Source organism: Protopterus annectens, chromosome 6.part0 (assembly GCF_019279795.1).
Source record: "Protopterus annectens isolate FY-2018-M chromosome 6.part0, PAN1.0, whole genome shotgun sequence".
Taxonomy (NCBI): domain Eukaryota; kingdom Metazoa; phylum Chordata; order Ceratodontiformes; family Protopteridae; genus Protopterus; species Protopterus annectens.
The window spans coordinates 1,200,901,502-1,200,914,665 of NC_056737.1; the positions used below are offsets into that span (position 1 = coordinate 1,200,901,502).

The 13,164-nt window shown below is 40.8% G+C and overlaps 1 protein-coding gene across 5 annotated transcripts in view; it reads left to right on the forward strand.

Annotated features, from left to right (window-relative positions):
- Window positions 1-13,164, forward strand: part of LOC122804756 (sodium channel protein type 2 subunit alpha-like) — a 2,239,151-nt gene that overhangs the window by 1,623,331 nt on the left and 602,656 nt on the right. For all 5 annotated transcript variants that reach the window (XM_044074821.1, XM_044074820.1, XM_044074819.1 and 2 more), the window contains exon 19: window positions 5,517-5,637. In XM_044074821.1, coding sequence (XP_043930756.1) covers window positions 5,517-5,637 — 121 coding nt within the window. The remainder of the gene's footprint in view (window positions 1-5,516; window positions 5,638-13,164) is intronic.

Below are 13,164 nucleotides of genomic sequence, written 5' to 3' on the forward strand. Positions count from 1 at the left end.
CATTCTGCTGAGACAGCCAGCCTGAGCCAGTGTCTAGTCTACCCATCAGGGTATAGTTATCTATTCTGATACCTCCCTGGAGTACCCCACCGAAGAGGTCCCTCAGAAGAGAATATGCAAGAGGAGGCACATAGACTCCACATGAGTCTATCACAGAAGACACTGATTTTGATGAGGGAGAGGGTCACCAGGTCACCATCTGATGATGTCACCTTCAGAGACATGTTGGAGCTCCTTAAATAACGGGGTGCTTGATCCTGCAATAACCCTTCCCAACAAAAATCAGTATTTCTGGAGGCTTTTGTGTCTGGCCAGCACAGATGAGCTTATAGATTTGGTCTCTTGGCAGGCATGGAAGGAACCAGACAACATTGAGCCTATATCCAAGAGACCAGGCAAAATCCTTGCACCACTGTCCACACTGGAGTAAATGAGTACCTGTTGATGCCATGGCTATTGCTGTGGCCACAAGGAAGGAACTAGCAGAACAGAATTTCTCTGTCCACCTCCAACAGGGAGTCTACGGAGCTGGACAGATTTGGGAAGTGTGTCTATACTTTAGTGACCTTTGCTCTGAGGTTGTGAATTATTTGGCACATTTGACTAGACTTTAGAGAGATTTGATCAAGGAGCTTACCAAATCTCTCTCTAGGTCCTTATCTTCCAAGGAAGAGAATACCATGTCCTCACAGTTGGCTACGCAATTCATCCATGAGGCTGATCTCTCATGCAACAGAAGGTATCTCGAGGGCTGTGGGTTCGGGCATTTCCATTAGGAGACATGTCTAGATGAGCTTGTGTGATTTTTGCAGAGCCCTTCAAATCTTCTTTTATCAGTGCACCCTTTGATGGAACCTCGCTGTTTGGTCCCAGAGTCAAAGACACACTATCTAGATGTGAACAAGATGGGAAGACCCTGCCTGCTGTGGTCATACCTTTTGCTACTCCTCAGAGGTCATTTTCCAGAAATCAGTGAGGTGGTAGAAAGATGTGGTCCAAGAATTTCCAGGGTCCCTTTCAAGATATACATGAAGAGAGTTCCCCCAGGAGCAGAGGGGGGAGCTCAAATGGAAGATGCATATTTTAACATAATTATTATGTATGTTTTGTGTTTTAAACATGTTTAGAGTATACTGGTATATATTAATTGAGTAATATTGAAATGTTTTTAAAAATGTAGTTCTTTTAATGTATAAACTAAGAGATAGGTTCTTTTAAAAGTTAATTGTTGGTTAGGATGATAGGCTGGCTGTAGCATGTGATTATGAATGACTCCCTATTTAAAGAGTGTAAGAATTTACTGATTTTATGTACTGATGAAAGGTGGTTAACCCAAAATCTTTGCATTACATTTTTGGCGTGAGTAATTGTGTTGGATTTTTTACGCACTACGACCTATACAACTTGTGACTGTGACTCCTTGATGCTCTAACCAGGCATCAACTGATTCAAGCAAGGGACTATTTACTCCAGCTGTGCTCCCGTCTGCGAATATCTGTCAATTACAACAAATCTCAGCTCACACCAAATCAGACTTTGGAATTCATATGTGCTGATTTCAATACAGGAACCCAAATAGCTTCTCTTCCCCTGTCTCAGATACAAACAATTCAATTCCAGGTAAAAAAGATTGTTCAGAATTCTTCCCTCCCAGCTTGTCTGATACTCCAAGCCTTGGGATCCATGGCATCGGCAATCACTCTTGTACCTCTGGCCTGGTTGCATATGAGAATCTTCAATGAACACTCGCAACTCACTGGTCTGTTCCACAACACCCATTATCCTGGCCAGTCAAAATAAGTCAAGCTTGCAAGAATTACCTTATCTAGTGGATCCACTCCAATCAAATGCACTGAAGCTGTCCCTTTGTTCTCCCTCAAACCAAAGCTACAGTGATCATAGATACCACCCAGCTCATGTGGGGGGGCAGTTCTTGGGAAGGACATTCCAAGGCACGTGGTCTCCCAAAGAGGCCAAAATGCATACCAGTGTTTGCAAATAAGAGCTATCTTCCTAGTGTTGCAGGCCTTCCAAGACACTCTCCCAACCTAAACTACTGCAATTCAGACAGACATATATCGGTGGTCTGGTATATCAACAAACAAGGGGGAACCAGATCTTACTCTCTTTGTCAAGAAGCTATGAGAGTATGGCAATGGGCAATATCTTCCAATTGCTTTCTGATAGCAATGCACATCCTGTGGAAATCCAACATGATTGCAAACAAGTTAAGCAGGTCCATTCTGATGCCTCATGAGTGGCCAACCAAAGTCAACGTGGCAGAGATGATTTTCCATCAATGGGGCCAACCATTCTAAGACCTTTTTGCATTTTGCCTCAACAAGCAGTGCACCAGGTTCTTTGCCCTGATCCCCCCACCCCCGGGAAGTTACTGAGGGATGCTGTACTTCACACTTGGCCCTCCAGTCTCCTTTATGCCTATTCCTCATTAACCCTCATTGCCAAATTTCTCCAGAAAGCATCTCGAGTGAAGAACATGGTTATCCTCATTGCCCCTTACTGGCCTCATCAGATATGGTATACCTTCCTTTGGTCTCATCTTCTACATCTGCCCTGAATTCTGGATCCAATTCTAGACCTCTTGTCTCACCCAACAGGCACGACTCATCTGGACATATCCGACCTCAAATTGACTCTGTGGTTTCTCCAATACCCTTGATTTGTTAGTCAGCCCAGGATCTCATCCTCCAGCCATCACATTTTATTATCTTCCCTTAAAGCGTCCATTAGAAAAAAAATTACAAAAGCAAATGGAAAAGGTTTGTTTTTTGGGCCCATGTCATGAATTTAGATCCCTTTTCAGCAATGATTTCAAAGGATCTTGACTTTTTAGCTGCAATTTGAATGATGATGCTAGCTCCACAACTGTCAAGAGTACAATTAGTAGCCATTTCCTACTTTCATATTGGAGTAAATAATTCTACCTTAGCTTTCTCAAAGCTTTGTAAAGCCTTTCTCAGGGAAACCTACTTACTTAGACCTCTTTTAAAAGATCCTACTCCTCCTTGGGATTTAAATATTGCTCTTCGAGCCTTGACACAACCTCCCTTTGAACCCTTGGCTAAGTCTGAGCTAAAGTTTTTGACCTGAAAAACTTTTTTCTTAATTGCTATCACTTTTGCCAGAAGAGTCTCTGAATTTCAAGCATTGTCTTCTAAATCTCCTTACTTAAGTTTTCACAAGGATAGGGTTTCCTTATTGACCAGTCCTTCCTTTTTTCCAAAAGGTGGTGTCAGAATCTACTATTTATCAAGCCATCAGTCTTCTTTCCTAACTTTCCAAACTAAGGAGAGTGTATGTTGCACTTTTTGGATGTCCACAGACAGTTACATACCTACCTTCACAGAACCAAAGATTTAAGAAAATCTGAGCAATTGTTTGTTTCCTTTTCTGATTCAAAACTAGGCAAACCAGTGTCTAAAGTGACCTTGGCCAAATGGTTAACTGATTATTTTTACCTTTGTTTATCAGAAAGTGGATTTACCTTTACCACAACCTCCAAAAGCCCATTCCACCAGGTCTATGGCAACTTCATAAGTTGTTATGTCTAGAACTTCCTTAGATGATATTTGTGCAGCTGCAACTTGGGATATCTTCATACCTTTATTGCTCATTACAAATTGGATCTAATCTCTTGGGGAACAGCCGTCTTTGGCTTGGTGATGCTCTGGAATATCCTTCCTTGGAGTCTTCCCAGGATTTAGATAGCTGGGAACTCTGTCATAACAGTTGAGGAAAGAATGAAATTGGACAACGTCAGATTAAAAAGTTATGTACTCACTATAACATTCTATCCGTGTTGTCCATTTTCATTCTTCCTCAACTTCCCACCTACTTACCCCCTCCGTTTTCTACTCCTGGGGAGACTGAAGAGTTTTTGAGGAGCATCTGTTCATGGTTACATTCTTTTATTATTTCTCATTGCTGTGGTAGTCTTATGGGCAGTAAGCAAAATCTGAGGTATGTTAGTCTGGTGGGGCATTGTGGGTAAAGGGAGGAGCTTGAGAGTTCAAGACTCTATGATCTGGAAGAAGCGGCCGAGTCGTATCCGAAGGTCATATCCAAACCCAGCAGTTGAGAAAGAATGAAAATGGGCAACACAGATGGAATGTAATGGTGAGTACATAACTTTATTTTATATAAATAGCTGTGGTGTGCTGAATTTTGTTACTTATGAGTAGCTTCAGTCAAACTGGTGTAGTCCTTTGTAGTGCAGATTGCTTTATAATCCTCGTAAATCTCTCTTGCACATGCTGCTTGAAGGGAGTTCTGTCAACTGCTGAACTGAGGATCTTGAAAATAATTGCCCTGCCAGTGGGTGTTTCTGTGTTCCAGTCCACCTTCATATGACTTTTTTTGCTAGGGTGCTGTCCTCTTCTTGATATTCACGGGGAATAGTGTTATTCTGTTTGTGATCTTACTGTGCCTTTGCCAGTTTCATAGCTCTTTTCATTTTACTTTCTTTTGGTTTCCCTCCATGCCATTTGGGTTTATGTCATTGTATTTTAGATCTTAAATGAGATATATGTGATGAATGTATAGTCTGAGGCTCCGCTGATACTGCATACAATACGGACATAAAAGAACATCAGCTAAATTATTTTTTGCACTTCATTTCAGTTTGTTATATTTTTCCATACTTCTAGAATAGTAATGCAGAGAAGGCAGCTACCAGAAATTGGAATATATATGTATTTTTTTTTAATTCAGAAGTAAAATAAGCAATATCTCTGTGACATTTCCCAGAAATATTAGCAAGACATGTATGAGTACCAGATTGATCTTTGTATGGTAAAAATGCACTGTGAAATTGAAGTGTATTGACAAATGTGAATGTCCAACTCAAACAATAACGTGATGTTTTTTCTGTCTGAAATTACATAAGCTTGAACACTGCTTACACATAGTTGTTAAAAGTTTTTTTCTGTTAATGGCAATTGAGAATAAATCATGTAATTATACTATGTTTTGCTCAAAATGAAAGATCTGCTCAAGTATGATATAAATCTCAATTCTGTAGCAAGAGGTACAACACTGGTAGCGAACAATTTTCTATTAAAGCCACAAGACTGGAAGAAATGTTACTTTTACTAACTGTTATGCATGCATCTGACAGATTGTTGCAAAATGTAACTATGGCAGGTCAGTAGCATTTGCATTTTGCAACTATGTAACTTAAGAACATGTGAAATCAATTTGACGTTACTCTAAATTCCTAGTCCTAAATTTGGGTATTTGTTGAAAAGGCCAGTACTTGCTACTGACAATGCTTTGCATGACATTTTTATCTTCTGTATACAGTAATATATTACTGAGCATCCAGTCTTGTGATAATTCTTATGATGTAACAGGACTGAACTGCATATTTATGTTTTACTAAAGTACACATTTAGTCTAACTTAAAGGTAAAATCAAATGCACCTTTTGCATGTTTGGAAGGTGGTGTTTACAGATTAAAAGTTGCTAACTTGTTCTTTTTTTCACCTTTTTTGTAGAAATTACACCAGATCAGCTCATCCGAAGGGAGCACAGTTGATATCAGACCAATTGGAGAAGGAGAACAGCCAGAGGTGGAACCAGAAGAGTCCCTTGAACCAGAAGCATGCTTTACAGAAGGTAGCGTTTGCTCTTTAAAGAACGGCTAATTAAACAAACTAAACTTTGCTATTCAGCATTCACTTTCTGTCTTAATATTGTAGTGTTTCAAATGTTCTTTGGGAAACTGGAGACCAATTACATTGGGAAATACTGACTAATATATTTACAGTTATTCAGAAAAGACTAATGTCTGTCATGAAAGAACTGGATGCAAGGGTGTATAGAGCTAAAGGTAAAAGTGTAAACAAAGTGCTACTGATGGTTAAAGATGTGCTTGAGTGTATAGATAAGGGGAAAGAGAGTGATGTGGCTAAGATATTTCATAGTACTGACCATGGGGAAATGTCGAACATTTTAAAAGAAAATGAGGTAGAAGAAAAAATAAGAAGGATGCTGAGACCAATTTATGAAATTCTTGTGTGCCTGTGATAGTGAATAGATGGGTAGAAAAAAGACAGGAAAGAGGGCTAAACCAGGGTTGTCCATTGAGTATGTGGCTGGTTGTGATGGTAATGAGTGCAGTTATACAAACATGTAAATCAAGGTTACAGGATAGAAGATAGAAAGTTTAGGAAGGGTAAAGGGATAGAAAGTTTAGGAAGGGTAAAGGGACAGAAAGTTTAGGAAGGGTAAAGGGACAGAAAGTTTAGGAAGGGTAAAGGGACAGAAAGTTTAGGAAGGGTAAAGGGACAGAAAGTTTAGGAAGGGTAAAGGGATAGAAAGTTTGGGAAGGGTAAAGGGAGAGAAAGTTTAGGAAGGGTAAAGGGACAGAAAGTTTGGGAAGGGTAAAGTGATAGAAAGTTTGGGAAGGGTAAAGGGATAGAAAGTTTGGGAAGGGTAAAGGTACCATTGATGCTAGCGTGTGCAGATGATTTGGTTTTAATAGCCAAGAACAACGATTATGAGGATGAAAGAGATAATTTATGGAACAGAGTCAGTTTTGGGTTCAGTAGAGTTACAGTTAAATATGTCAAAAAGTAAAAGGTTTGGAGATGTGGTAAGAATGACAGGAAATTATTTTTCCATAAGCGCAATTGATGTTTTAGGGGTTAGATTTTGAAGAGAACATGTAGTAATAGCACAACAGATAGAATTAAAAAATAAATGAAAGTTGACAGATTGGTGAAGGGTGTTTCAGATATCCTTAAGAAAAAGGATATACATGTTAAACACATATATTTTAGGAAAGCTAACATGGGGGAGGGCAAGGATGAGCTCAATAAAACGTATGATAGTTTATAGTGTAAAAGAAAAGGGGGCTTGAATTTAATAAATCCAGTTGTTTTCTTACCATCAATAAATTTTGATTGAGTGTTAAAAAAGTGTCTGAAAAAAGACAATAATAAGAAATTTGTTGTTTGAAAAATATAAAGGCACATGGATAGGTGGTATAAGAAAAGGAAACAGGAAACAAAGGTTTGGAAGGGAAGGAATATGATTGCAAAATAAAGATAAGAAAAACTGATATAAAGAAAGTACAAATGAAAAGGGAATAATGGTATTAAAAATAATTAAAGCATACTATTTTATTGATCCTTGTGGAAAAATGTGGGAGGGGGTGAATACAATAAAGCAATAAGGAAAAAGCAGGGAAAAATATAATATTCTATCTTATGTTGTCAATTTTCATTCATTTCTCAACATATGGGTTTGGATCGGCTCCTCGGATCCAACTCAGCTGCTTTTTACAGCTTGTGACCTACTGTAGACTCTCTAGCTCCTCCCTTACCCATAATGCTATAGACCCTCTCCATACCTCAGATCTTGTTTGCCGCATTTGCATATGCACATGGCCTGTGTTAGCTCTCAAGCATTATACTGAGTTACAAAGTTTTTCCATTCTAATATCATAATATCTTATTATCTTTTTCTTATATTTGTTCTTACACGTTAGTATTCTTTATAACCTCCTTTATCCCACACATTTCTGTAGCATATCTTAATACCATTGTTGTCCCCTTTTACCATTTCTGGTAATCTTTCCTACCATTCTTGGTAGTTTTTCCCTTTTTTCTTTTTCCTATTAAAAAAAAAATATATATATATATATATATATATATATATATATATATATATATATATATATATATATATGTATATATATATATATATGTATATATATATATATATATATATATATGGGTTCCCTATATAATTTTGAAATACTGAAATCATGAATTTCAAAATTTTGAAATTATAATAGCAAAGCCTTTAAATTTCGAAACACTAGAAGTGCGAAATTCAAAATCCCGAAGAACAGTATTGTTTAGTTTAGTTTGTATTAGCACTTCTGGTGTTGTGGTGTGTGTGAATGGTTAGGTGTTAGTTTGGGTATGTATGTGTGTGTATGTGTGTTGGTTAGGGGCTTTAGTGTATGTCAGTGTGTGTTGTGACTGTGATGTGTGTGTGCAAGGGAGTGTAGAATGTTTGGGTGTAATTTACCTTTGTGTGTCTGATTGTGCGATCTCGAAGTTAGTATATATAAGTGGGGGGCAGAGCCCCCCATATGAGGGGTGCAGGGGTGCTTGCCCCCCTGCTTATCTGTAGTGTAGGGTTTATATTTGAGTTGGGGGGAATTGTGTGCATGTGTTTGTGTGTGGTGTGTCTGTAGTGTACTGACGGGATTTTGAATTTCGTGGTTTTAGGGTTTCGGTATTTGGAGTGTTCGGCTATGTAATTTCGAAATACTGAAATTCGCGATTTCAGTATTTCGGGATTACATAGTGAATATATATATATATATATATATATATATATATATATATATATATATATATATATATGGGTCTACTTCATATAATCAAAAGCTCATATGATCGACAAACTTGTCAGAGAGACCAAAACACCTAAAGCTCAAAACACCAAAAACTCATTTGGTCGAAACTCATAACATCGACACATGAAATTCAAAGCATTATGCCCTTTCCCCACTGTAGTGACCCTGGAGTTAGAATAAATAGATAGGGGGTGTGTAGGGAAGCCCCCCACGTATATAATAAATTTTAAACATACTTGTGGATAGTTATAACAAAAATGACAATATATATCTGAATAATGTGGGGGGCTCAGTTCCCCCACACCCCCAATGTGGGGGCTGTGCTCCCCACACCCCGTAACTATTTATTCTAACTCCAGGGTCATGCTACAGTGGGGAAAGGGCATAATGCTTTGCATTTCATGTGTCAATGTTATGAGTTTCGACCAAACAAGTTTTCAATGTTTTGAGCTTTAGGTGATGTTCATTGTGCATACAGCTGCAGTCATAACAGATGGGTTCTCCTGCCATCAGGCGAGTCCTCGGTCGGCGGAATTCCAAAGTCTAGGTCCGGCGTCGGTTGTCGTCGCTTCTTCCCTGACGTCAGTGCGACAGGGGTATAAAAGAACCAGCCGACGCCATTTTCTTCAGTCTTTCTTGCCGCGCGGTGCCCGAAGCAGAAGCAGTTCGCAAGTGCCGGTCGGCCAGCTCCTGAGATTACGAAAATTTGGAAACCGAAGTCTTCTTAAAAGCTAAGTACGCCGTTGGGGAAACTTTTCTTGCCTCAGACCGATGTCAGACAAAGTTAATAATTGTATTTCTTGTGGGAAGCAAATACCGCATAAGGATTTCCATTCCCTCTGTATACCTTGTTTAGGCCCAGACCACGACGTCTCGGTCTGTCACTTTTGTGCTACATTCAACAAACGCACTATTAAGCGTCGGGCGTAGTTATCCCAGCATTATTTTGGGAAAGCATTTAACTATACTATGTCGTCGGATATTCCGACTCCGGTTTTGTCTAAAAAACGCAAAGACAAGGAGCGACACACGAGGTCCGCGGCCTCTACCGACACCACGCCAAAGCCGACTACACGTGGTCCGGTTCTCAGCGAGGTGCCTACGCAGCCCCTGACTACCAACGACACTTCTTTGACGGTGTCTCCTGTGCCCGAGGTCGCAGGCTCCTCGGCCCACACCCCGACTACAGATACCGAAAGGCCCAGAGTGGAGGAAGATTCCCCCTCCTCTGATCAGGGCTGCATTATTTCAGAGCACTCTGATGATCAGGAACATTCTTACTCCCCTTTTGAAGACTCTGATGCAGAGGAGTCCATCCCTTCTGTATCCCCCCTGAGGATTACTCATTTGGGGAAACTTTGCATACCTTAAGAGAACACTTCCACTGGGAAGGCCAAGATTATTCAGATTCCAAGAAAAGGCTCAGGGAATTTCTCTTGCTACCTCAGCACAGGCCTCTGGCTATACCTCCTGTCTTGGACATCTTAGATGATGTTTACTCGGAGGCCTGCCTTAACCCAGACTCTCTACCTCCAGCTCCAGTTAAGCCTGGCAGGTACTACAGGGTCCCTGACTCTCACCAATTTCTATACAAAAGCCATGCTGCTGACCCAGAAACCATCTCACAGGGCCCCAAGGGAGTTAAGGCCTCCATTGCTAAAAATCTATTACCTTCCAAGAGAGATTCCAGATCCTTAGAAAGGTGGGAAAAAAAGGTATATACCTCGGCTACCTTAACCATGAGGGCCTTAAACTGTCAGTTTCATATGCTAAAATACCAACAGTTTTTGTTATCACAATTGAAAAGTAAAATGTCACAACCTGAACAACCAGACTTAAAGGAGTTGCAGGATTTGATGCATAGTGCAGAACAAGTGGGTACGCATACCTTACAATGTGGCTTTGATGCTCTAGAGGCCTCATGCAGAGCTGCTGTTACAGGATCAGTCATACGTAGGCATGCCTGGCTCAAGGAACAAGCCTTGCCTGATCATGTCAAAGCTAAATTACTAGACGCCCCTCTTCAAAAGGATGTACTATTTGGTGCTAATGCTGGGGAGGTATTAAGGAAAATGGAGGAAAAGGCTAAATCAGTGCAAACTGTGAAAGATTTTCTACAAGTACAACCCCCACATTTCAGTAGAAATTGGCCTTCCAAAAACTGGTCCTTTCCTGCCACGGACAGACCCCAAAGAGGCAGATACAGGCACCCGAGGGGCAGAGGACAATCCCAAGGATCGTATAGAGGCAGACAATGGCAAGCACCTGCACAAAGAGGTGGTGAGGATAACTCGCAATCTTTCAGAAAGCAAACCCAATGACTTTCCCCTTTGCATGCCAACCAAGTCTCAAATGGCAGCCCCCTTAGGAGGAAAGCTGGCATTATTTTCAAAAAATTGACATATTGTCACCAAGGACAAATGGATCCTGGACATTATAAACAGAGGTTACAAATTCCATTTTCACACCTTTCCAAAAATGAGAGGCATGCCAAACCTGCCACACAATCAAAGGGCAGAGGCACAAAGGCAAATTACAGATCTCATGAACATGAAAGCTATTCAAGAGGTACCTACGCATGAACAAGGTCAAGGTTTTTATTCCAGGCTATTTCTGGTACCAAGGAAGGGAAAAGACTGGAGACCTATTTTGGACCTATCCATCCTAAACACATTTCTACTTGTACCAAAATTCAAGATGCTCACTCTACAGCAACTTCTTCCCATGCTGGGCAAGGAGTCTTGGCTGGTAACATTGGACCTCAAGGAGGCATACCTGCATGTCCCAATCAGACAAAATTGCAGAAGGTACCTCAGATTTCTTGCAAGTTCAACTCATTATCAATTCTCTGCATTGCCCTTTGGCTTATCTACTGCACCCAGAGTATTCACGAAATGCCTGGCATCAGTAATTGCCTACTGCAGACTTCAAGGGATACAAATATACCCCTATTCGGACGACTGCCTGATCCAAGCGGACAGCAAGCACATTCTTCTGAAACATCTGGCTTATGTAATAATGTTGTTGAACTCTCTGGGATACACAGTCAACAAAAAGAAATCAAGGCTAATACCCTCTCAGAAGATAATTTTCCTGGGTGCCAATTTGGACACAAACACCCAGATGGCCTACCTCATGCCAGAGAAGCAGGTGCAACTAATTCAATACTTCAGAACACTAGCAAATTGCACCAGGCTGACTGCAAGGAAAATCCTGCAGGCTCTGGGATTCATGGCATCTTGCATCTTACTAATCCCATGTGCAAAGCTGCATATGAGGAAACTACAATGGTACCTGAAAAACATATGGTCTCAACACAGCCACAGTTTGGAAACAATAATACCACTAATTCCATGTCTGCAAAAGGAATTTCTGTGGTGGGCTCAAGCATGTCAAACAAACACAGGTCTTCCATTCAGCAAGCCTCAAGCAAATCAAGTCATCACAACAGATGCCTCGGACTACGCCTGGGGGGCGCACATGACAGATCGGTGCATTCAGGGCAAATGGTCCCAAAAAGAAAAGCACCTTCACATCAATCAAAAGGAAATGCTAGCAGTAATAAATGCTATTATAGCTTTCAAGGACCTTCTACAACCAGGTCAACTATTGATAAGAACGGACAACACCACAGTTATGTGGTACATAAACAACAGGGAGGCACACATTCTTACCCCCTATGCAGACTGGCCATGTCACTTTGGAACATGGCCATGGACTTACAAATGGAACTACAAGCACAGTACTTGCCAGGCAAGGAAAACACGCTGGCAGACAACCTAAGCAGGAATATGACAGATCCACACGAATGGAAATTGCATCCAAAAGTTTTTACAGAAATAATCCAAGAATGGGGAAGGCCAGACATAGATCTTTTTGCCTTCCACAAAAATCATCATTTGACAAAATTCTGCTCAAGGATTTTCCATCCAAAGGCCTGGAGAGTGGACGCTCTCTCTTTCAGTTGGACATCAATGACAGTTTATGCCTTCCCACCTCTTCCTCTGCTGCCCAAAGTTCTATTGAAAACCAAAGCAGACAGACCAAAGATGATTCTCATTGCTCCGGACTGGCCAAGGCAACACTGGTACCCACTCCTGAGGAGCCTGATGCATTCCCCACCATGGACCCTGCCTCTAATGCCTCTTCTTCTGACTCAGTACAGCTTCAAAACTCTTCACAGCCAGCTAAAAACACTCATTCTAGCCGCATGGAAGATTCCTTAGCATCACAACAGGCCCTACTCTCCAAGGAAGTGCAGAATGTCATTTTGGAGGCCAGAAGGCCATCAATTAGAAAAGCTTACTCCGCAAAATGGAAACGGTTTTCTGTCTGGAATGAGAAAAAGGGCCAGGATCCTGGAAAACTGAATTTACCTCAAATACTACAATATTTGGCTGAGCTGCTAAGCAGTGGACTTTCATTCTCCTCCATCAAAATCCATGCCTCAGCCATTTCTGCAGAATACAACACTGATCCACCTTTATTCTCTCACCCTCTCTTAAGACAGTTCCTCAGATGGGCTAAGAATTTAAGACCTCCAAGGAAACAACCAATACCTGCTTGGGATCTTAATTTCATTCTGGAAAAACTGACCTTGCCTCCTTTTGAGCCAGCTGCCTCATCAGATTTGCAATATTTGTCCTGGAAGACAGCTTTCCTTCTGGCTATCACCTCAGCTCGTAGAGTTTCAGAACTACAGGCTCTCATGGCTGTACATCCTTTTATCATCTTCCATCAGGACAGAGTTTCCTTACGAACCAATCCGT